Source organism: Anarhichas minor, unplaced genomic scaffold, assembly GCF_050575085.1.
Source record: "Anarhichas minor isolate MPS153535 unplaced genomic scaffold, ASM5057508v1 ptg000007l, whole genome shotgun sequence".
Lineage (NCBI taxonomy): Eukaryota > Metazoa > Chordata > Actinopteri > Perciformes > Anarhichadidae > Anarhichas > Anarhichas minor.
The window spans coordinates 5,137,069-5,162,844 of NW_027466453.1; the positions used below are offsets into that span (position 1 = coordinate 5,137,069).

General features: G+C 44.3%; 1 protein-coding gene across 10 annotated transcripts; it reads right to left on the reverse strand.

Annotated features, from left to right (window-relative positions):
- Window positions 1-94: 94 nt before the first annotated feature.
- LOC142941097 (uncharacterized) lies at window positions 95-25,135 on the reverse strand. 10 transcript variants are annotated; one of them, XM_076083394.1, is made up of 11 exons: window positions 24,741-25,110; window positions 13,396-15,201; window positions 10,147-10,234; window positions 8,623-8,674; window positions 7,366-7,446; window positions 6,596-6,709; window positions 5,194-5,258; window positions 4,636-4,765; window positions 3,745-3,772; window positions 2,541-2,621; window positions 95-2,154 (listed from the first exon to the last, which is right to left on the reverse strand). In XM_076083394.1, coding segments are annotated over exons 3-11 (1,383 nt in total). In that variant the 5' UTR covers window positions 10,149-10,234; window positions 13,396-15,201; window positions 24,741-25,110; the 3' UTR covers window positions 95-1,324. The 10 variants fall into 10 exon arrangements, with proteins under 10 accessions (XP_075939509.1, XP_075939527.1, XP_075939534.1 ...); XM_076083412.1 differs by having other exon boundaries at window positions 10,048-10,234; XM_076083419.1 differs by lacking the exon at window positions 13,396-15,201 and having other exon boundaries at window positions 10,156-10,234.
- Window positions 25,136-25,776: the final 641 nt, after the last annotated feature.

The following is a 25,776-nucleotide window of genomic DNA, read 5'->3' on the forward strand; positions in this document are numbered from 1 at the left end:
TTCTTGGTTTTGTGTTTCTTTTGTGTTTGCATACAAATGTTTGTGAAGTACAGTTCAAATCTAAAGTGGGATTTTAAAGAAATTGGAGAACATACGAATTCTGTTAAGTTTTATCGTCATATATTACTTTAAACATCCACTCTAATCAATCAATCGAATAAAAAAATGACAGTGATACAAATAATGAGACACTTAGATAGCTGCACCGTAGCAGACATGAAGACAAGGTTTGAGACATGGAGATCCCTACAGTGTTACTCCACCTCCACAAGTTTGGGAAGTCTGTGAAATTTTCTTTTCTAAAATCTTTGATGGTAAATTTAAATTTTATGCTCCTATACTATCGCCTAAATGCAGTTTCAAAGCTTTTCCCACAATGCTGAGAACATAAATGCTTTGGATAAATACCACACCCCCTTGTGTCAATGCATGTTTGAAGCCTAAAATAGTCCAATCCACAGTTGGACCTTCGCTCTCCTGCCATGAGGTATCTAATTTAACAGAAATGAAAGGACTCTGTCTGTATGCCTGTCCTTCAATTTTTCTCGGAAACCGTTGATTTGTTTGACTTCACACCTGACGGGTGTGTTGCTCAGGACCCGAGGCAGCGAAGGTGTCGAGAGTGAAGTTGTTTGGATGAGCGGTTCTCGAGAATCACCGGAGGTCAGGTGATTGGCCCCTTCTGAAGCTGCACTAGTTTCCCAAAATGTCGGACCATTAGTTTAAAGATTTTGACTGAGTCGAAGAAACTCAACATGTTAAATTCATGTTTAATTGTAGAATACAAACTCCTCCCATGACATTAAAAACTCTCAGAAACATCGCTGGTGTCCTACGTGGAAGCTAAAGCCCTGAGTAGTAGTAGAAAGGATGTTGGTACAAATATCGCTCTAATTAACATTCATTTAGACACAATGAATCACACCGTGATTACTGTTAGAAATATTGATGATTCTTCTGCTCTTTGACTTTTTCCATTTCGTAGACCAAACAACAGCTAAACATATGGACATGTTTTGGCTGGTAAGGCACAGAACAAGTCCTCAGGGACAAAGACATTTGTCTTCATTCTCCACTTTGTCCACCAGAGGGAGGAAGTGGATTGTCCCTCAGAGCGGTTGTCAGCCCACAGCTGCTATAACAGACCCACAACATGATCCACGTCTCTTTCTTTGGCAATGTGAACAGACGTGATGGGCGCTCAAAACCAGTTAGGACCACACCAGGTGGTGGTCTAGTCTCAGTCATTTAGGCAGCAATGCAGCATGAGGTGTTACAAATATTACAAATGATACAAAGAAGGCGGTTCTCCTCAATCGCCGTCTTACATGACGGAGCAACACCGACAGGTCTTGGGCTTGGAAGTGGCTTTACTGGGTGAAGATGAGTTCTGCCGCCCGTCATCACCGTTCTCTCCCTGGACTTCAACTCCTGCCCCGTTTCCGTCCAGGGGGACGTCGTGAAACACTCGGGACTCTTTCTCTTCCTGAGGTGAAGCAGACGTTTCCGGTCCTAAGACGTGTTCTTCTCCCTCCTCGGTGATGATCACGCGCTGCGCGGTGAGCATGCCTTCATGGTCCTCTTGGCCTCCTTGGTCGCCATCCGTGTATCCCAGGAACACCAGAGTGACCGGGCCTTCCTCCAACCTCAGATCCTCCACGTTGCCCACTTCTCCTGCGATGTCTCTGACCGCCATGATGCTCCCGTCCTCTTTGTCATCCTCCTCCTGTCCCATAGCAGAGCACTCCTCTATCCCCAGCTCAGCTTCCAAGTCGTCGCTTCTAGAGACGTCTAACTGCGTATCGTCGCCCTTTGACACGACACGACGGGTAGAAAAAGACACGACTTGTCCCTTCGGCGCTCTGCTGGCATCGACTCTCTTCATCTCCGTCTCTTCCTGGTTCGGCGTGAACACGACCTCGTCCAGCAGCACTTTCATCCCGACGCCGTCAACGAAGCTCAGGATCTGCCCGAGCTCTTCGGTCGAGGGTTGACTTCCCGATCCGCCGACGGCGTGGATGCTCTTCCTGCCGTCGTCGAAGACCGTGGTTGCCATCGGCACCCCGGCCGACGAGGACACGGGGGCCACCGACCTCACGACGGTGGCCCCCGTCTTGGGGTCTCTCTCGACCTGCACCGCCAACATTCCCAGGACTACGGAACAGAATACAAATTATCAAGATAAAATATAGAAATTCTCAACTCATTAGCAGTCCAGGACAAACTGTCCTCAATGCATCACAGACTTGGGGACGTTTAAAGGGTGAGAGGTACAAAGGTTAACGCCAGGTCAGGACCAGATCTTTGTGTCACTAATATGAGCCGACACAACAGACAATATAGAGACACAATAAGCCCTCCAGCGCGCATAAAAAAATGCTCGTCTTTTGCTAGAGGAGAATAGAAAGGTTAATTCAAATACCATGTTCTGGAGCCTAAATTCCTGTTTATATTTATATCGAGATATATATATATATATATATATATATATATATATATATATATATATATATATATCAAAGTCTAATCCTGTGCCTCACCTGATCGGCCTTCTTGCCCACTTTCATGAAACATCCTTTGCGCCATTTGTATGGAGAAGTGATCCTCAGCGTCTTTATTCACTGAAAAAGAAAGCGTACACGTTGTACAGTACGGTTTTGAGTTAAACTAGAATTAAAATGTATTACTTTACTTGAGATCAGTTCATATATCATCAGTGTTTGTTTTGTAATCAATTGCTGAAAATTGAAATCACCAAACTCGCAAAAAGTTAATGCGGTTAGCTCCAGCCAGCTATTGTTGGCGATACCAGCAATAACAACGCGTTACGCCACTATTGTTTTCCGCACCGTAGCAACATGTCCACAGATAGAAGTTGGACAGACAAAAATAAGACTGAAGTGCTTATTAACAGCTTTTTACTGTTGATGGACTGCGGCCATCTTGGATTTCGAGGTAGGGTGTATCAACATTTGTAGGACTATTGACTTTGTGCGTTTCAGCCCTGATGACATTATTTTACCTTTTGATTTCCTATCCACGCAGGAAGTGGTAGTCAATCAAATATATCATGGTACATATTTGGGTTAAAAGAAAAACAGGTTTCCAGACAAACAAAACAATCGCTTGAGAAGTGTATAGTCGGCAGTGTGGACCGGTCAGGAACGAGACTTGCTCGCATTTACTATTGACAGAAACCGGTAGTTTAGAGACATCAGTTTTCTGGAGCTTTCAATGTGCTAACTTGACTTTAACATGAGTCCTAATTTTCATGAATTTAACATTCTTTGACTGATGTTTGGATGGAAGAAAGTCATCAGTACACTTCTGTCCATTTACTGAAATATCGCACTGTGTTGCGATGTCCATTCTTTAGTCGGCGATGTGTCGAATGTTCTCCAGCCAGTCTTTTCTGTAACTCCTCTGTAACTTTGTGCACATTGGAAGCAAAAGCTTTTGGATAAACTCCGGCCTCTCGTGGTGTTTCTCGCTCAGCAGAATGACTCGCAGACTGTAAGAGACGTTGTCGCCGTTTCCCCAGACGCGGCTCCATTCTGTCACCCCGATTTTAAATGACTGCTCTTTACGCAAAGTCTTAGTTCGGCTAAATTATCATCCGTCAGGAGAGAATAGATTCTGGGCAGTCGTAACGGCCCCGAGAGCGACAAAGAAGAGAGACGGAGACCGACGGTGAGCTAATGACGATCACAGCCCCCCCCTCCTCCCCCCCGGCTGACTTCTTACCTTGTTGCTTGTCCTCGTCAGTCCCAGCCTGCAGGGCAGAAAGAGAGGAGACAATTTGAGTGCTGTCCTCGGTCTGTGCCCCCCACCATAAATATTTCACAGTCATCACCAGAGAAGTGTTGAACCAAGCTTAGTCCCATCATGTCAAGAGGTGCTGACTACGTCGCCCGGCAGCCGTTTCAGTCCTGCTGCTTTTGCACACTCAGCTAAATTTCTCAGGAGTTTAAAGTTCAAGCGCTGTCACGCACTCCCTACAATTATATGATAAATGTATGCCGATGTTAATGTATCAAACGAAGTGTTAGATTCAACCCGCAAAAAACACACACAAGTGGTATTCGCGCAAAACCCGTGAAAACGAGGACATTTGTTTCGCTATTCACCAAATTCAGGGTGAGAATTCTGTGTGGGTTCACTCATGAGGTGATAAATCATTATGTGGCAGCGCCTGTCGACCATTTTTTATTCATGATACATAATTTGAAGAGCTCACACCCCAGCTGCACGGGCTAGTGGGTTATTTTTCTGTAACGTTTTATTTATTTAACACTCGACTGCCTGGGACGTGGCACGAGGCCAAGCTGAATACAATTTGCACGTTTTGACCGAAGAGATCATTCTGCGCCGTTTTTTCATATTCACCGTGGATGAGATTTAAAAAAAAAAAAAAAAGTTTCAGCCGTCTGAGGAGAATTTTAGCCAAAGGGGGGGACACGGTGTTTACTTCCACTGCCGTCACATCGGCTCAAATCCTAAAATATTTTGGGGCTATTTGCGGTACGTCTCTAAATTTTCATTTTGCAAGAAAATCGGAATGTTGTCGGCTAAAACTGCGATACATTCAAGTCTGTTTTTGTGGCGTGGTACTCCAGAAACATCTGCTCGTGTCACCTGGCTGTGTGTTCTGACTGCAGCTGCACAGTTGCCAGATTCTTTGTTTTCTTCTCGGGAGGCTTGCTCCTCTCTTCTAGCTTCAGCTGCCTCCTCGTCCTCGGGCGTCTTTTGACTTTCGGTTCGCTCCCTGAGACACATCGGCACAGACATAATACTTGTTAACACAAAAAGATGCACATCAGAGCTCGGAAAATAAACGAAGCAGAGCAGTTGGACTAAGAAAAATAAAGACGTTATGAGTCGAGTGTGTGCGTTTGTGTGTGTGTAGTTATGTGCTTGGCTATAATCCATCACACCAGCTGTCACATGGCCGCCTCCCGTTTGATCTCGTCATGGTCGATACAGAAGTGCATCTGTGACGAAAATACCTGTACCCTCCGCTTCAAAAAATATATATCTTTACAAATGTGAGCCTTGCACATCAGTTATCTGTGTGCCAGCAGAGTGCAGACTAATCGACTCAAATCCCCCCCCCCCATCATGAATGTCTCAAAGAGTCGTGAAATTGTGATTGAATTAAGTGCGCGTGAATGAGGCTGGTGAAATGTGGCTCACCCTGTCGTCGGATCGTCAAGGACGGGGGACACTTCGCTGAGCCACTGCTCCCTCAAGTGCTTCCTCTGTGGGAGAATGTGAGGACAGAAAAGTCAAGTTCAGAACTAAAAGGTCGAGACGGAGAGACGGGCAGAATGTTTGGTGATTTTACCCGAGCGGTCAACATTAATCATTAAACCCTTTAGGAGTTTCTGGCCTCTTTTGCTGGCTCACTTGAGTGTTCAAGTCTCATGCGGCACGTAGAGTTTACAATGATTCTTAGTCAGGTTACAGTGACACCGGACACGAGCACTTGGATTTTCTCTGCTGTAGCTTGTTTGCTTATTAAGCTAACTTTAGCTCCACACTTTAATTAAAGTGTCAAGCTGGCTCATTTTTAAATAAATACCCTGCACATGGATCTTAAATATGCACTTAATGGCTACAAACATATCTTAAAACATCTGGGGCATGATGATAAATGACGCCATCATACTAAATACTCGCTTGCGAATATTTTGCATCAAAACTATTTTCCGTCTCTTCGGAGCCTCTTCAGACCTAGTTGTTGTACATGTACGGCTCTGACTGGAAGTGCTCGTGACAAAGAAAGTTGTCGTACTGTAGCTACACTAGGAAACACAAAACACAAGGACTGCAGTGGTGTATTATAGACACCCTTTAAAACTAAACACAACGTATTTGTCAGTGTGCACGAGCAACTGTGACAGTTTCTCTGCCAGCTATTGTTTATTTCCACAGTATTGAAATTATCTTTTCTATTTCCACCATGCGCAACCGAAAAGGTGCCCTTGCAGCGTGTGCAGAACGCAGCATTTTTGCTGGGAAGGAAGGAGTAAGTCTGTCTTTGGCATGACGGCTAACCGTTAGCTTACCGACAGGGCCCGTCAGAAAGAGCTGCTACCGTCACCTTGACAATGACATACCGACCGATAGACACTCATGCAGACATTTCAGTCTTGAATTGAGACGGGCGGTGCATTCCTTATGCTTTTATAGTGGGTTAATGAGTGGGACAGTACATGATAAACGTCTATGTAAGCACTAACAATGTGTATAATATTATGATTGTGGGGAAAACGGGGACAATTTGTCAAAGTGTTTGGTAAATGCAACGCTATCTTGGGTAACCCTGATAGCAAGACCACCCTCCATGTGTTTTGGATAGAGAGCATCACGCTCACTACACTCTGCTTCAGCATGAGGAGAAAACCCCAAAAGCTTCACAAACCAGTTGTGCCTGGATACGGACGCTAAGCTGTGATTGGACGATCCCTTATAGCGTCAACGCTGTCAGAAACAGAAAAAAAACAGAGACATAACCAAAACAATCGCTACTGTGCACAGAGCCTTGTACCCGTGTTGACAATCATTCAGCGGCTCAAGACACGCAGCTAGCCACCTGGCAGCGCTCCTCTGCCATTTTGGCTCCTCCGCAGACACACGAACGAAGCCCCGCGGGCGCTGCCGGTTTGGATCTTGCCGAGGATGAGCAAGGCCAGCAGACTGCCGTTGTCTGTGAGAGTGACAGTGAAAAGGTGTCACGGCTCCGTGATCCAAAGCCCCCCCAGACGTCCCGCTCCTGGAGTCGAGATATGATCCGTCACTCATTGGCTGGCGTGAGTGACAAACTGAAAACCCTGACAAACCCTTTCAAACACTTGAAGCCCCCCCCCCCCCCCCCTTTCATTGATCCAACTCATGTAGCCATGCATGGAGCCGACTCTCTGTGGGCGGGGCCAAACAAAATAAGTCGGCAGTGGGCCTTCGCCACATCTTCTGCACTTGTGAAAACAACATGCGAAAGTGAGTAAATCTGAGTCATAATGAGGTCATAATGAGTCCACCCAGAACATTAGAGCTAGGCGTCAGCTAACGATGAGCTCAGACGTGACATGAGGGTGGGACACGCCAGTGGTCATTTTGTTAACATGAAGCAGCTTGAAAAGAGGGAAAACAATGAAAAACAAAATAGCTAGATCCCAGCAGACAGCATTTACAAGAAAATAGTTCATTATTATTTCAGGAATACTTTGCCACTTTTGTGGGCGAGCGTTAGATGTGAGGATTGATAACAATCTTCTTATCAAACTCTATTTAAGGTGGTTTTTTTTACATCGTTCAGAGGACCAAGTTGGAAAGAATTTGGTTCCTCGGAAAAACTTAAATCACCTTTTCCTGGGCCGTCTTCAACCACTCCTCCTCCGTCTCCCTCGTCAGCCTCTCCTCTTCTTCCTGCCTCCGACGCCGCTCCTGGTGACAAGAAGTTAAATCCTCAAAGAGGGAACGTGAAGAAGTAGTAAAAAAAAAAAGTCCTGGAGGGAATTGGTCGTCAAAGAGAGGGGCGATAAGTAGGCAGTGCAACCAGAGGGAAGACTTTGGAATCCTACGAGTTGGTTATGAATTGAGACAGTGACACCACTGTGAAAGAAGAGCTGATAAAGCAGGATGGCATGATTCAGTTTTACAGTGTCTTTGTACCGATACTCAATCCCAACTCCCCTCGCTTTCCTGCCGCAGCCATCACAGAAAGTGTCAGAACTATTGGCAGCGACAGATTGTCTACGCTGCCTTTGGCTTTACATTGCTTGGAAGTCGTTTACATAATCTAACGCACACAAAAAAAGACAATTTACTTATTTAATTTTCTAGGAATGTTAGCGGTACTTACCCCGCACTTATATTGAGTCCTCCTGTAAGTTATCTCTCAACAGCAAAGAAAACTTGAGTTATTCCAACAATAAAAAAGCAGCTTAACGAGAAGTTAAGAAACTGCTGTTTCTTCTACTAACAACAGACAGAACTTGATCCAACAACACTGTGCTTATGGTGGTGGGTTACACCCGCTTTTTGATATAATTCTTTAGTAACACCCCTTTGCAGTCCTGGTCCCTGAAGACAAGGACTTCTTCTGTACAAAAGCAGAGAGAGTAAGAGAGAGAGAGAGGGGATATTTTTAGGAAATGTGGCCGACAGATTTAAGCGGGGAGATGCAGCTGGTGGAGCGCTGAGATTCCGGGAGAAATAGTTCAGCGACGCGGCACATTGTGCGCATGCCGGCTCCGTATCCGCGCTGTTAACGTAAGCCTTAAACTCCGGGGCCCCTCTCGCTGTCGCTGGTGGAGTGGGTCACGGATTTTTTACGTCGGGCAGAGGGGGGGCAGCTGGGCTCCACTCAGGCCCTCCAACCTTTCGCTTCACAGATCAGAGATTTCTGGCCGGAAAGTTAAACCGGGGGAAATGGTCTCTGGTCGCTGACTTTGGGCAGCGCGGATCAAGCGGGACCGTTCCACTGAAGTGACATGAGACAACGACGGCGCGGTGAGATTGTTTTTGACATGAGGTGAAAGTCCAAGTTGGTGTAAGGCAGACTGGAGTGGGCAGTAAAAGGGCAAAAGTAAAGACAAAGTAAAAGAGTGACATTCTCACCGCTATGGCTTGCAGCCTTTGTTGGTACTTCTCTGCCTCGTCCATGCCGGGCCTTAGAAGAAATGAAATAAAAACATCAAGTTGTTAAGTAGACACCAGGAAGCAATACAACACAATCAAAATACACCAAATGGGGAAACTTGGACTGGTAAAAATCAGTACTTTAAAGAGTTATCATATGAGGGATTAATGGTACAGTATGTATTACACACCGTTAGTGTTTGTTTAACGTTACGCTTTAATTAAATAGACTATGAACAGCCCAACAGCTGCATGTTTGTGAGTGAAAAATAGAAATCCAATTCAATAGTTGGGGGGGGGGGGGGGGGGGGGTTATTCTATATCTTTAGCCTTGCTAGGGGTGTGGCTCGAGGGATGGCAGTGTCCGTCTGTTGTTGAGATATTCTGGTTCAGACATTCATGTCTGGCTTTAGGTGATTTGTAGTAACTCTGGTGATCGAGGTTATGTTTTCAGTTTGTCCGTTTGATGACAGGATTGTGGAAAAACTACCGGCCTGATTTTAATGGAACTTGGTCAACGGGTGTAGCGTGGACCAAGGAAAACCCTGTTATGTTACAGTTTGAAAGCGTATCCGCATCGTGGGGGGTGGCACTCAATTTATTTTTCACTCATGAAAGCTGCATTAGCAGACGTCGGTGCTCTCCGAGTGCCCTTATAGTTACCTCCGGCAAAGGAGGTTATGTTTTCGGTTTGTTTGTCTCTTTATCAACAGGGTTTCAGAAATAACTACAGGCCTGGTTTTTATGAAACATGGTGGAAGGATGGTGCATTGGCAAAGGAAGAACCCATTCAATTTGGAGAGGATCCGGATCTCAGGGCAAATACACAAATTATTTTTCACTTTCGTTGACATTGTGAGACGGTACATTTGGCCTTGGCACAGGTCTGTGCTCTCCTAGTTGGTTTGCTCGTCTGTTTGTCAGCAGGATTGTGGGAAAATTGCTGGCTCGATTTTTATGAAGTTGGGTGGAAGGGTGTAGCATCGCCCAATTTTTAAAAACAAATCAAATATGTTTTCAATACACGTGTGTGTATGTGGGATTGACTCAAAATAAACTACAGTGCCGATGTTACTGGTAATGAAGGAAGATGTTCCAACATGTGGCTCTTTGTGGAGTCGAGCTCTATAGCACAGAGGAATAAGCTATAGTGGCCTCTGGCTACGCAAACAATACTTTTTTTTTGACAATATAAAAAATATAGAACACCATCAGCTTGATTCTTTAAGAGCGTTCACACGATGAAGATGTGCTGATTCGCCGGTAGGCTTTCCACAATAATGAGGAGGCAAACTCAAAGAATTATTGACTGATGGATGAGCACTCCGTGAAACAAAAGAGGAGGCGCGATAGAGAGACTCCACTGCACTACATAGATATTGATCACTTCACACCCCGACTCACAGATTGGATATCTAAACCCTTGCTAAGAACCGGGCTCACGCCGTCTCAGTTTAGCCGGGCGGAGTGGGAGGGAGGCAGCTGGAGATAGATATAGCTCACATTCCTCACACATCTAACTTGCACTCTGAACTCCCTTCACGCGGCCCAGGCAGTAAAATTGTTCTCTAGTGTCTTCATACCTGTGGCCCTGGGATTGGAGAAACAAAAAGGGAAGGAAAAATAGAAACAAGTAAAAGAGGGAAGACCAAAAATCATATTCGACGCCGAACAAATTAGTTTTTTAACCAAGTTGGTATCTATTCAATTCAATTTTCTCCAGAGACATTTCGGATACGCACAGAAGCTTAATATAAAAGTAATGTTCCGTGGTTCATAATCCTGCGACAGACTTCAGACTTCCTGCATACACATTACATCAAAGCCTCTCAATGCAAAGCCCCATCTCTTTGAAGTCAGTAGGCTTAAAAACCCAATGAGATGTATAATAATTCACCATTAATGACTGTTTTGTTAGTTCTCCAGAGATAAGGGAGATGAGTCAACGACTAGAGAGCGCGAACTTCAGATCTACATTTCGCGCCTGCAAAAATGAGATGTTGGACTTCTGGTGTGTTCAGTAATAGTCCTCGTGGGAGCTTCGGGCATGAGGACGGGACAATGTGGATTCGTTATCACTGTGAATAAGTATCACATCATGAGTGACTACATTACAATGCAAGGTCTACTTGTGACCCCGTGTCATATGTCAAAAGGTTCTCTGCACTGTCATAAGGCGGTTAACAGCTGATCAGATCAGATGTCTTTTTACGCACCAAGGAATTTTCTTTCGTGTATTGCTGCATTAACATAAGAGAAAATTAAATGGAAAAACAAAAGAACAAAAATCAAGAAACAAATATAGAATAGAAAAATATTACAATAAAAATACGAAAAATACTGTAAAAAAACAAAACATGTAAAACACATCAGAATTGAAATGATTTTGTGGACAAAAGTGTAAAATTGTCGGAAGAATGTGGAAATGTCCGCAGTACTAAGTGTAAAAAGAATATGTAATGTACAGAAGATATGCCTTAATGTAACGCTCATAGACAGATGTGACGGTGTTAATGTAACGTGTAGTGTCACGGCTCAGCACCAACTAAAAAAAAGTGGTTAATAGGCTGGAAACCAAGATTAAGCTTTAGGTTGCCCAAACTGGGAAAAAAAACGGTTACCATTTTAAGTCACCTTATGTTCGGAGTAATTAAGATACAATGCAATGCTTCGCAGTATCATTTTCCGTCCAGCTCAAAGATGCCAGGATACTTCGCCTCCCGGGACCCAACGATAAATCGATGAAGCATTTGCTGGATTCATCGATCACGAAACTAAACTTAAACCGACGCCAAGTGGCTCTCATCGCACTGAACGATTTATTTCTTTAGGCTGGCCCAGGTACAGTCATCTCACACTGTCCTTGCCCCGTTCTTAAGGCATCCCATGGTGCAACAGCACCCACTTTAGAAATCACCGTTCTAGCCCGTTTATATTGTACATTCTATGTAGTATTTATGACTGGTTTATTCTTCGTATTGTACATATCAAAGCTAATTTAATTTGTACGGTTAATCTCCATATTGGCACATTTTTTCAGTCTGTGTTCACCGTTCAGTATCATTCATTGATGTTTATACACATCTCTATGCACTTTACTGCTGTTTGCTTTTTCCAGTTAGTTGCTAAGCTGCATTTTGTTGTCTCAGTGCAATGACAATAAAATTAAAATCCCACAAATCCCTTCAAAATCTGGAGGAAAGCCTTCCCCAGGAGAGTGCGGGCTGTTACAGCAGCAGATGAATACTTACAGTTTGGGAATTACGCGTTCAACAATTCAGAGTCAAAGCAGAGCCGGAGTTACAGCAGTAACAGTCGTGACAGTACGGCAGTTAGTGTTAGTCCCACCGAGAGAACTGTGTCACGGAGAGCGATTTGATACACAGGCAGAGATCAAAGGAAAACGCAAAGATCAAGACAAATTAGATCCGTGGCACACAACGACATCCGGAGTCCCACAGGTGGGAGGCGTGCCGGGATTTTGGCGACATGTGAAGGAGGACTAATGAGGAGCTGCGACTGTTCGTGAAGGAGGTGCACCGCCGGGAGTTGAATATGAGGAAAAGAAGCTCAATCGAGATGCACAAAGTCACAGAAAACCCCCCGGGATGGGATGGGATGGGATTGGGGGGGTAGAGGACTGCTATCTCCTCATGACAGCGGCCCTCAGCATGTGCTTGCACACAGGCATTCACGCAGCGAGAGAGCATATGGATACGATACTGTGTATGTGTGGCCTGGAGGTTAATAACATCAGATACGGGTGACGTTTTAGTTGGCAGTGTCGCCAGTGTTTCACAGACACCCTCTATTCTCATGGTAGCCCCGTGGAAACAGGCTCATACGATGGACGTTAATCTTTTGAGACCTTGCGTATCATCTCCTCCGGACACGGCGAGACGGTCAGACGACCCGATGGCCGAACGACCTCGATGACAAGGAGGGCAGCGACTAACTGTGCTAAGAAGAAGCGGTCTGGAGCATGAAAACGGAGGAAGGCAAAACAGATGTGGATTGAATCCCGTGGAGGCTTGTGACCCAGGAGAAAACCCCCACCGTCATGAGACCAGAACAGAACGTCTCTCCTTGCGTCACGCACATTCAGAGCTGCGGCCGGTCTATGGGTGACGTCACGGAGACTACGTCCATATTTGATTCCGTCTATGACTATAACCAATGCGATCTGGGCCTGTTAAATTACCCAACCAATTGTGGTGGGAATGAATTTCCAAGTGAGAGTTGATAGACAGTTAAAAAGTAACTGAAATTATGTCAAATATCAGTCTAAAGTCTAAATTTCATAAAAGCTATTGCTTCCACCCATTATGCAGTAAAGAACAATGCTTCTCTTCTGCTTCAAAGTAGATGAAGGACACGCACCTGATTTACATTTAATAAATTAGCAAAGCAGAGAATGTCCGTGTCTCTTTTATGAAGACAGTCCGCTAAACCACGGACTTCAAAAAGAATTCCCCTCAGCGTTAAAAAAAACATGCAGAAATCCTTCACCTTCCAAGGCTGCCGTCTCTACCTCTCCTGGGTTTGATCTTTTCACACACACTTTTCTATATAAAGATAAGTGGAGGCTGCTTGCCTGTATCAAGTGAAATGTTTACTGAGGCTTCTGATGCACACAGTTAAAAAGTGCACATCGAGCCGAAGAACATAACAGTGGGAGTACTGCAACAAGCAGGTAAGAAAGAGGCATTCTGTGCCAGGAGAAGCACAGATTTCAAAGTCTGTATTACTTACAAGAGGGGCGGCATCGCATCTCCTCCAACCTTATCTTCTCCCAGGGGGTTCAAAATGGCCTTTTACAGCTGTCACTTCCTCTTAACGCACGACTCACTGTTCAGGTCTGGCGAGGAGCGACGAGAGTGGGTGTGAAGTGTTCGAGCATCGGTGGTACACAAGAGCCGAGGCGCTGTCTGCTTCTGGTTTTAAAAGTACAGCTACAACAGAAGTGTCTGCTCTTTCTCTCAAGAAGTGGAACTGTAGTATGATGAGAATAACAATCTTCAGAGTGGCAAGATCCCGAAGAAACGTCGGTTAGGAGGCAGAAATGAATTTCAATCCGTTTCAACACATTGAAAAGCAAAAACTGAACTTTTGTTCTGTTACTACTTAACACAAGCACACAGTCGTTGGCAAAGTCTGTCTGAGCCAAGCTAATGTTGACTGTGCCAAAACATTGTGTGTAACATGTCTGTGTCATCTGCAACACCCCCACAATGTGATTGCTACGAGAATAGGTCACATTAGCATTAGCTCAGGTTTACTGCAACACCGCAAACTTTTTGATCAAGCGATTTTCCCCTTAGAGTACTCGCCACTCTGAAAATGTTCAAAAACATGTGTGAAACTGAATCGTCTGCTGAGTACGTTCTTACGATTAAAATATATAAAAAAAAAAGTTAAATATGTGGTTTTGACTGTCCTCGCCCACAATTTCAAAATCGGTTCAGATTTGAAAATCCTGTAGTGTGCACCAGGCATGAAGGGTTAAAAAAAGCATCAAAGGTGCCGAATACGAGATTGGGAGCATTTCTGTCGCCTCTCGACACGGTGGCGGCTGAGCCGGCGGCTCGCAGCTAACGGTGCTAACAACTGCAAAAGTGCTGACAGAGCAAACATCGTTTACGGTTCAGCCTTAATTACTATATGAGCGCAGTGCAGAGCGGCTAGTGAGCTCGGATTACAACACACAGAGGGAGAGTTCATTCTCTGCTCAGGTAGACTTTACTATATTTTTACATAGCAAACACAAGATCAACTCAAAAAAAAGTGTCACACAGGCAAAGGGCCTCGTTTGGTACCACAGTAATACAGAGAATATTGTGTTTGGCACGAAAACCAACGTTTTCATGGAGTGAGTAAGTGAGTTTTAGCATCATGTCCCCGGGGGAAGTCATTTGTCAGACGTCGGAGGAAACGGGGTGGCAGTAATTCACTGCATTCTAGTGAGGCCACATATCTTCTCCTCGTCATCCAGCGTGTTTGTGTGTCTGCATCTGTACATTTACATCATACTTCTTCCTCCTCATGCAGGTACTAGCGCTCCCCGTCTCGTCCCATGTGAACACACTCTTTATCTCATCCTCGGAGGTCCTCCTCTACCGTCGGATGGGTTTATTTGTGTGAACGTGTCATCTCGCGGCACAGATTGCGAGCCTTCCTTCAAAGGCCTGCGTGCGGCCCGATGTCAGTGTGACTTACTTCATCGTTGGCTCAAATCAGCATCAAAGCCGCCGGCAGACGGGGCCCGCTGCAGACGGCTGCTGCGTGCTCGGTCGCCTTCATTGGTCTGAGTGGCTCCGTCAAGCACTTGTTAATGAGAAAGAAGGGACGTGCTTCCCAGCAGGGTGAACGCCGCCCTGTGCAGCCTTCTCCTCAAAGAACAGATCAGTGAAATGCAATGTTGCTCACTGTTGCACACGATGTGCTGAGCACATTTCTCACTCTCTTGTTTTTAACTCGCTCCCCCGTGCACACTCAGACTTTCTCCAAGCACTCCTGTGTACATGCTTCGACGCTCCGATGCTCTCTCTCCCTGTTTTGCTAGAAAGAAATATGATGTGTTATTTAGAACGTGTCTGAAAGTGGTCAGTACAGAGCTGGGGAGCAGCTGTGGGATTGTTGAAGCTGGTGACCAGTACTTTTAATGGGCCAAATAATGGATGGATGGAAAAACAATGCATACATAATTTCCCACACAAACTAGTAATTAAAGAGTCACTGTACAGACGTAGTCACTGTGACGCCCCCAATTTGTTTGTGGACTGCCGTTCTAAAGCCTCAAGTTTGCCGCCGCCTTTTTGGTTTTTGGCTGTCACTTTCTTGGTTTTTGGACGTCGCTATCTTGGTTGGTTTATGGCTGTTGCCATCTAGGTTTTTCGATGTCGCCATCTTGTTTTTTTGCATCCAGAAGTGATACGAAAGTGTGGAGCTAAGTACAACAGATCGCTGAACAAGAATTTTTTTGGGCAACCATAATGTCACAATTAACTTTCATATACTGAAACCACACTGTGAAATGGCTAAAGTTGTAAAAACATAATTCATTTGAAATTGTAAACTGAATTTTAATGAACAAGTTAATTTTCGTGCAATTTTATAAATCTTTTTATCTATAATGGAGACATCATTTTAATTTCCAGGGTTCTTTTTATCACTTGAGTCAATATAAGAGCTACAAATCATGTGAGTGCTTTAAACGAAAGGACAGCGTGAGGCTAGCTCTTATTCACAAACTGTTGACTCTGCTACAGTCTCTGCAAATTGACACTAGTTGCTGTTTCAGCCTCGGCTGCTACAGTACAGACCTCAGCATGTTTGTGTGTGTGTGTGTGGTGCAAGAGCCTGCACACTTAATGTTGCATGGCAGTGTGTTAAAGTGGCGGTGTCATAACTGACGCTGGGATCACCACACGCACTCCCCTCTCTGTATCACCTCAGGCGGGCCATTATTCAAATTGTGCCACAGTCGCATTTCATGCCCGGGCCTCCTCTGCTGCGACATGCCAACCGTGGCAAATAGAGCCCAGTCCAATAAGTGAACCAATATAAAGATAATGAGCGTGTGCTTGTGTGTGCAGAGCAGATGAATTCAACACTATGCAATTATCTCAAAAAGCTAATGAAATCAAGAGTACTTTATGCGAGGAATAATTCAGTCCAGATCATTTTAACTATCACATGCCTTTTGTTATACAAACTGTACATTCTGAAAATGTGCAGCGCCACCTTTTTATGGCTCTTAGTTTCCTAAAATAACACTGGCTTTGCTTTGGTAAGAAGAAGCTGACATCTGCAGGACTGGGAGAATCTCAAATGCCGGCTGAGTTTTTACAAGCCTCCTAATCTCTTCGCCCCCACTGCTCCGTCCTTTTGCTGGATTCAGCTGAACTCTCTGGGCGCACGACTACAGCTGGGAGAACTCGGCACTCAAGGCTTGGCTGTCACATTATCAATCACACAACAGCCTGTTTATTTGCTTTCAGTTGATCTCTAAGTTGACAATCAATACACAATGTTGCAGAAAATGAATGCTGACGGAGCTCATCATTTATATATACAGTATATGTGGCATTGCTATAAAAAACGCAGCTGTGATGTAGCCTTCCTTGTAGCTAGACTAAAACCACACTGCCATCCAATCATGCTCAAACAACAAGTGTAATCAATGTTTAGTAATGATTAGGATTCTATCGATACTAGTACTCTTATCGATACTCTTTGATTATTTTAGAACCCAATGATTATTGGGGGGCATCCCTAATGATGACATAAAAACTTAATATATCTACCCATTAAAAAGCTGCAGTATGTCCTGCCTGAGTGAGTCCTTGAGCGAGAGTTTGTGTAAGGTGTCTGACCGTCCACACTCACACTCGCGCTGTTTTCCAGGCTTTTGTCTTCTCAATCGAGTTACAAGTTGTAAGCAAAGCTGACTGCGTAAAATATAGAACGACAACAAAAGCTGATTAAAGGAAATGTAATCGGACATCTGCTGCATGTTTGGGCGAACGCGTGTGAGAAACGCTCAGTGAAGACCTTGGTCAAGCTATTTCGACACTTTGCTGACATCTGCACTCAACTGTGATCCCTCCTTTTTAGGAGTTGCATGCTTAGACGCAAAGAACAAAGGCAAGCTTTACCATTTGACAATGTAGGCAAATAATGACTGGGCCCCTCAACTAAGGGGGCCCCTAATGGCTATAGATATACTGAAAATATTTAGCTCTTTAGCTGCTAAATGCTCCACCGTGTTCACCAGCTAGTCGCTAACTTCTTCCGTTTGCTGTTTGGTGCTGAGCAGATGGTGGACGGTCGGCTTTTAGAGCTATTTAGCTGAAAACGGACAAATGTGAGAGTGAACCACAGCAGTAATGAGCAATACATCAATATTATCTCATGGAATATGACTACATCCATTGAAAATCTGTGACACTCTTAATAATAACAATATTTTCAATCAGAGAGAGGGTTAGTATCAGGCACAAGGGAGGCCTCGTGTCTGCTTTTGCCCAGGGCCCCCAAATCACTAAATCCACCCCTGCAAAGAGCACATGAAGCTTGTCGGAAGAGTTAACTGCACACAACATAATCTTCTGTTTACTTCGTCCACAGCTTGGTTTCCAGATGTCAAGGTGTCTTTGCTCTGAGTCATCTTGCCTTTAATCATCATCCATTGGCTTGCCGCTGAATAAAGCTGATCTTTGGGCTAAGACGCCCCCCCCCCCCTCTGTTGGAGGAAATCAAAGAGCATCTGCAGCCTACACATTACGATCGCACGCGCACATATCGCCTACATTCTTTAAAAGGGAACCATATGATTTCACCAAATGCGCGCACACCGATCCACCCACGAGTCCGCCGGAGGGACGCTGGGCATGCCGGCGCTGCAGCGTGCACCGAGCTCGGTAGACATGACACACATGAGGGGGCATTAATGCGCCATTGTCTCTCTCTCTCTCTCTGTCCTTCCCAACCCCCAGCTGCAGATTGAGCTCCGTCTTACTCTATCTGGCAGCGCTGCTTAATTCTTGTTTATTCAACATGGAGTGCTGGGGGCACACACACACACACACACACACACACACACACACACGATCTGTGACAGAACGTCTCTGTATGTATTGTGCTGTAGGCTGCCTGTGAGCTAAATCCACATACAGCAGCGTCGCTGCCGGCAGAGCGATAAACAGGAGGCCCCGTTTAAGCTCGACAACGCTCTCTTCTGTTTCGTATTTCCTTCATGTCCACGTTTGAGGCCGCCCTTCCTCTCCTCTGCCCTTCACACGTCCCCTGAGAGACGGGAGGCGGGGATCAGATGCTCCACGAGCACCATCATGGGTTCACATGGCATGAAAAAGGATTACCTATCACCCGAAGGTCAATATATGGCGCTAATGGCAGTTTTAAGGGGATTAAAAGGAGCATATAACGAGCATGTGATGGCACATTAACTTGCATATGCTACACATTTATAAATTTCCCAGCGTGGTAGAGGCTCGACGCTTTCATACAGATAATCTATAAAAGTAAATGTTTAGTCCGCTTATTTGATGTCCAGTTACTCATTTATCCAAGTTACATCATGGTCAGGTTGCACTGCACTGTCAGCCTCGAAGCCCTCACGCTTCACTCTGGGTCGTATAACGTGTGGAAAATATATGGATTTAAATGTTTTTTTCCCCCCGGAGCAAAAATATTATCGTTGCAGAAAGACAGTAAACATTTGTGTGATCACAAAAATGCCTTTGAGGATGCTGCTGGCTAACAAGCTAATGCTATGTGACCGAATCACAGAGTGAACTGTGGACTGCTGATGTTAAAGTCTTCTCCACTGATTCTTTCATAGAAACCCTGATAAACATACATGTTATTTTAAAGTTGATTTGAAAGTATACATTTAATTAATTCTGCAATATTTTTTTTTATGGGGACGGTGGAAACAAGTTGAGAACACAACATTGACCGACTCTTTTTAATTTTACGCGTTTATTTATCCGTGCAGCGTCCACGGATTATGATTCATTTGGAATCATGTGTGATGAATGAAGTTTGGTCTCGACCCCCGGGGGGGGGGGGGGGGGGGGATATTTGGCTCTTTAGCTGCTAAATGTTCCACCGTGTCCACCAGCTAGTCGCTAACTTTATCCGTCTGCTGTTTGGTGGTGGACGGTCGGGTTTTAGAGATTTCTCGCTGAAAACGGACACTTGTGAGAATGAACCACAACAGTATTGAGCAATACATCAATATTATATTATATTGAGACTAGATATCGACTTATATCGTAACATATGTTCTCTTTTCCTGGATTTAGAGGCTGCATTACAGGAAAGTGATGTAATTTTCTAAACTCACTCGTTCTATCTGTTCTATTATCTGCCTTTACCTACTTACAGATAGTCATCATATCCACTTTACTGATGATATTTATCAAAAGTCTCATTGTGTAAATATTTTGTGAAAGCAAAACACTACACTGAAACAGCCTGAATATAGTATTTAAAATAGCCAGTGCCCATTCACATTTCCCTTTTAGAGGTTTGTGTGTTTTTTTTCCAGGAAAGTATTTTTATGCCTGCTGCCACAGATACCAGTTCAGTAAAGACTACTCTTGAAATATCATATTCACTCAAAATATGTATTCCCTTCCTCTTTTGGATCATTAGAAATATGATCCTTTATATATCTAGCGTCAGCTGGTAATAAAATGGGAAAGAGGGAAAACTATTTTAGGCAATAGCAAAGATATTTCTGGCCTCTGTTGATGCACTGTCTTTAAATAGCCCTCTGTGGCTGTGCTCCTGGTATCACTTCATATTTCTATTTCCACTTCATCGGCTCTGCTTCCTGCATAAAGATGCAAGACAAACGGCCTTAACCTGGGATCCATTTAAGAAAATCATCTCACTCCCTGGCCCCCCGAGCTCATTAAAACGTACAATAAACTGGCAACGGGCTTGACCTATTTTTTGGATCCAGACTCAGTATAAATACCGATCTAAAGAGACACTAGGTGTTGCAGAGGGGTAATCCAGTTGAAGGTTTAATAAGGTTAATTAAATGTAAGAGGGAAGAGCAAGCTATCATAATCCAATCACATTTTACAAATGGAAATGATCTCCATGGCAGACTGACCGTGTGTTATAATGAAGTCTGTGCTTAAATAATACGTTAATACGTGCTTTAAACTAATGTTTAGTGCTGCATTTAAGGATTATTTTCATTATTGATTCATCTGCAGATTATTTTCTAGATTAACCGATTGATTGTTTGGTCTATAAAATGTCAGAAAATAGTGAAATTTGTCCGTACCAGTTTCTCAAGGTCCAAGATGGCGTCTTTAAATGTCTTGTTTAGTCAGTCCAAAACCCAACGACCTGTAGTTTAATAGGATTTGAAACAAAAAGCAGGAAATCTCCATATTGGAGAGGCTGAAAACATCTTCTGCCATTTTAGCATGTAAAAAACACTTTAAAGATTAAATCGATTATCAAAATAATTATTTTTCTGCCGATTGACTAATCAATTAGTCAGCTCTACAAATCTTCTGCTGTCTAAAAGTAATCCCATTCCTTAGCAGATGAATGCGGAGTTCCTCAGGGGTCAATACCAGGTCCAATGCCTTTCAGTCTGAACATAAAATGTAGATTATGTTATCACAGCTGCACACAGGTATACCTGTCCTCTGGAGACCTAAACATTGATAAATAACGGGTTGAATTAATTACAGGCGTAAAATATTGGATGTCCTACAACTCCTTGTAGTTGTAAGACATCCAATATCAGGTGAGAAATCCTTGATCCTGACCTTAACTTCCAGAGCCACGTCACTAGCATAACACTGGCCACAGTGCGGCGCTACATCATTCTTTATCACTGAGCTAGAGTGGACTCTGATTGCACATTCAACATCTGAATGATTGGACGACGTCTCCAATAAATGTGGATTTATGAGCCCCACACTGACCATATCTGCACTGCAGCCCCCCCCCCCCCCCCCCATAACTGGGTCACCTGATGAGAGAGTAATGGCTCCGTGGGACAGAGAGCCTCATACATTATGCAAAGTAAAGAGAGCGGTGAAAGACAAAGAAAGAGGTGGACGTATATGATTGTGACGAGCAGCTGGGGAAAAGAGAGCGATAGACTGCCTGAGACTGTGAACCATGTCCTTTGTCGGTCTGTAATGAGTCTGAAAACGACGGCTTTGATACCGGCAAGTAAAGCAAACAACAACAAAAAAAAATCAGGGCAGAGGTTCAGCGTCCCAGCGGTGCCGTCCATCATGTTGCAAAGCTGATTCACGGGACGCTGACAGCTCATTGTGTGCTGCAGGCCCCTGCGATACTCTATTTGGGCTTCTTTTTTTTGTCAGCACGTCCGCCCCTGTGTCTTCCTGAACCATTTTAAGCCACATGATGGACATCGTAAGCCTGGGAGAGTTTGGCTGGGACAGAACAGAAGTCGAGTGATGAGTCAGTGTTATTGTCTGAGAAACTGCCGGCATCCTCAACTCAGGAAATAAGCCATCAGAGCAAAGCAGGGTGGAGAAGAGAGGTGATCATTGAGGCGATGACTGAGCGTCACCATCGTAGACTCACTTGAAACCACCAGTTCAAATTAAACTACATCTGTTTCTAAAGCTGCTTGGGCGACACATATTTATAGTAAATGAACACTGAACTGAAAGCACCAACGAAGTAGACAAGAAGACATTTCCCGAATGCATCAAACTCAATTAAATGTTGCTGTCCTAACAAACCAGTAAGACATTCGCTAGCATGGCTCTATTGATGGCGGTGTCCATCTGTTGGTCTACCACATTAATCCTGACTGAAAAATCTCCACAACTAGTAAATGGATATTTACACGTACGGTACACAGTCTACATTTGTTGTTATTACTGAAATGACATTCAAACCACTGGATGGTGGGTCATGAACTAAGACACGTGGTCTGAGCATGTCGCCACGCTACCGTTAGCATTTAGCTCAAAGCACTCCACTGAGCACAGTCTCACAGAGCCGATAGGTTGGCCGTAGTGGACCTTTGGTCTTGTTAAGACACATCGAGCAGTGCCCATTTGTGAGGTGCCTGCCCGGAGTACCCGGCCGTTCATAGCGTTGTACTTGGATGCCTTCTAGCAATACACCCGCCAGGTGCGAAGTCGATCAGACGAACGCTTTTTGAGATATGCGAACGTTAAAGATACCACGCTAACAATAGCTAACCTGGCATCTCGCCCTGTTGCTCGCTGTACTTGACACTTTGGCCTCACAACCCCATTATGCACTTGAGTGTGCTTCTGCCATCTACAGCTAATCGTCCTTATACATTAAAGAGCTGTGGGCAGTTCAAAGTCTGACTATTCAGATCCTGCTTCATTTTCAGCAAGATGCCCGTTCGGAAGATTTCACGGTGACCTACGACCCTCCACCCCTCCTCCGTGTCGCCACCACTTTCAACAACAAAGCAGCGTGAAGCCTCGACACGACGAGAGTGTTTTTGTTTTTATTCTGTCCAGATGGAGCGTGACGAACCATTCCCCTGCATCTCTCTTTCCTTCTCCCACCCATCCTCTCTTCGCCTCACACCCCCCTCACCGCTGCGTGTCCTACCTAATGAGACGCTCTGCTGCAGCATGTGGGTGTCTTTACAGCGAGTCTCAGCAGCCTCGGGCACCAAATCCGGATGCTTGTAACGCTGTCAAAACCCTTTACGTGCTGCAGGTTTCACTGCGTCTCTCTCTCTCTCTCTCTCTGTTATATGTGCAGACACATCTAAACGCATACAGCCAAACTCATCAGCACACACGCTTCTCAACAATCCGTACAGAATATGACACCCTCTGTCCCGTGACCCCTCGCTAAGGATAAGGAAAAGCTTCCCCAATAAACTTTTAACAGAAAAAAAAAAAAAAAAGACTCTTACGTCTGCTACAACTCTCTTAAGTTTGCTTAGAAACTCATCTTTGTGCATTTCGTGAGTAGACAGTTATACTCTTATTACCTTCAACTGGTGCCGGTGTTTGGACTGACAACCATGTGATGTAATGCTTCTTTAACAAGCTAGCTTTGGTTTCTCTCAGCTGTTAGGCCCGAGAGTGAAAGACTGATTATTTGAGCCACGGCAAAAAATATTTAAACTCAATATAAAAAAATATCGTGTCCGTTTAATTCGTACAAAGACCAAAGTGTAAGAAAAAAAAAAACATACAGGAGTTATGTGCTAGTTAGCTAAGCTAACAGGCTGCTAGCTGTGGCCTTAAATTCAACAGACAGATATGAGAGCGGCGATATCTATCCATCACAGGTGTTACTAAAGTAGGAGGCGCCGTATTGCCGGGCCCGCTGGAGGGAAGGGAGGCCCGGGAGAACCAGAGCCAGGACTGAACGTAGCAGGCCGTCAGAACCCTTGCTGCAGTAAAATTAGAGGTTTTCTAAATGGACTCTGGTGCTCGGAAAAACTACCACTACCACAGGGACCGCCAAAATTAACACAAAATGAAAGTTCCTTCTAGTAACTTTAAGAATCCTAATACTCTAGTCTATAATCTATACTCTATATAATATTCTCTAATATTACATTAATAAAAGTATAGATACAACATGAGTAGGTATGATTAGGTAAGTTTGGCTTAAATACAGCGCCACTGCAATATCATAGATCGGCTATTACACTGAACCTGAAGCTTGGTGCAGATGCATAAAACACACACTTTATGACACATATCTTATAGTGCCGCGTCTTTTTGCATCAATGCCTCATTGCTTCCCATATGGGTAACACATTTAAGAATATTACCCGATATAAAAAAATGCCACGTATATTGTGCATGTGTAAGCATAATATGGTTCCTGTTTCTCAACTACACATGAACTCGTGTTTTGTCATCAGGATTTTTAACTATTTCCCGCTAAAGAGTTATAGCAAACAGGGGCCACAAGGGGGGCAGCAGTGACGAGGACGATGGGGATGACAGTGATGCTGATAGGTGGTGGTGTGCCGGGACCGCAGCCACCACTTTTAATAAAAGCAACCAGAGTAAACGGCCTCCCTGGGCCTTGGGTGACAGCCAGCGTGTGTCCCTTAACAGTTGGGTCATATTAACTCTGTCTGCTGCCATGGACTGAGGACGTGGTTGTTAGTGTCCACTGGTGATGATGCATCGTAAATCACCCATGAATGACTCCATGTTTACTCTGTGGTCTTGTCTCCATAAAAAAAACAGCTATTTAGATTACAGACTGTTCTGTACAATAATATTAAGAACTGTTCATGGGACTCCATTGCACATGTATTTACTTTTCATTTTTGACAGAAAAGTTTAATATATTTTTTGAAGCAGGTTGTGTGTTCGTGCAATATAATTGTTTTACTCCATCCTGCATGCATTTCCCAGCAGGCACGAATCAGTTGTAATAAATAGACCAGAGGTTTGAATAGTGAGTCTGAGCTTCTTTTTTTTGTTGCTTGTTTGTGGAAGTAGAGGAGATGTATTTTGTAACAGCACGTTGTCAGAAAATTCACAAAACAATTGGTTGCTAAGCAGGAATAAGCAATGATGAATAAAGTGACTTACCTTTCACAACTTGCAGGCGGTGGAGTTCCCATCAACTAAAGGCGAAATATTCAATTCTACAGACTGCTCGTGCGTTGCTGTTGACTGCGTCACACGGGGGCTTTTTACGAGGACCTTTGGAGCCCAAACTGACCATAAGTTCACAAACTGAGAGGTGGGAGTGACTTTAGCCTGGTATGTGTGTGTGTGTGTGTGTGTGTGTGTGTGTGTGTAGCAGACCGGCGCGTGGCGCTGCAGACTCCTTTTATTCAATAACGTAGCGTCCCTCTGCAAGAAGGCTACGTCGCGTTAGCTTGTTTCGCTATCACGCTGTTAGCAGACAGTACACGGGCACGCCCGAAATAACAAAACCGTTATCTCACTTATGTTTCCTCACCGTTTGCTCTCTGGACTACGAACTCCCGCTCTCCAAACTTGCAGGGAAAACAACGAACCTCCCACCTTCTAACTTTTGACCAATCACAGGTCCGCTGTCTCACACACATCCCTGTCATTGGTCGCTGAAAATGACTGACAGGCGTCACAGCTGGTAAACCTTATGACACGTTCACCGGCGCCCTGGAATTCTCAGTATTAGTAACTGCAGTCAACAGTCACATCTCTTATCACCGCGTGTCACTCATGATAAAAATAACAGTTGAACACAAACATGTCACCCAGCCCGTGGCAATTACATGGAAAACTTAACATATTGAAATTGTTCTAATAACATATATTATCAGCTGTCAGGACCAACAGGATTTTTTAAATCCTGCAGAAGCTGTTTTTTTGTGTCCCCATGGGCAGAGTAAACGTATATGACGAACTTGTTAGTAAACAGGTGCGTATTTAAGCTCGGTAGGTAGCTACATAGTAACATTAGCATTCTTTTGGAGTCGTGTTTCTGTCCAATGGATGCATGTAAGTCCAACTTTCACTCTTCCTGTGGTTTAGTTTTTGGTTTGCACTTACTTAAGAAAATATATGGCTCATTAGTTGCAAAATTCGCCATGTTAAGCAGTTAGCAGTGATGGGAGAAGCAACGTTACTGACATCA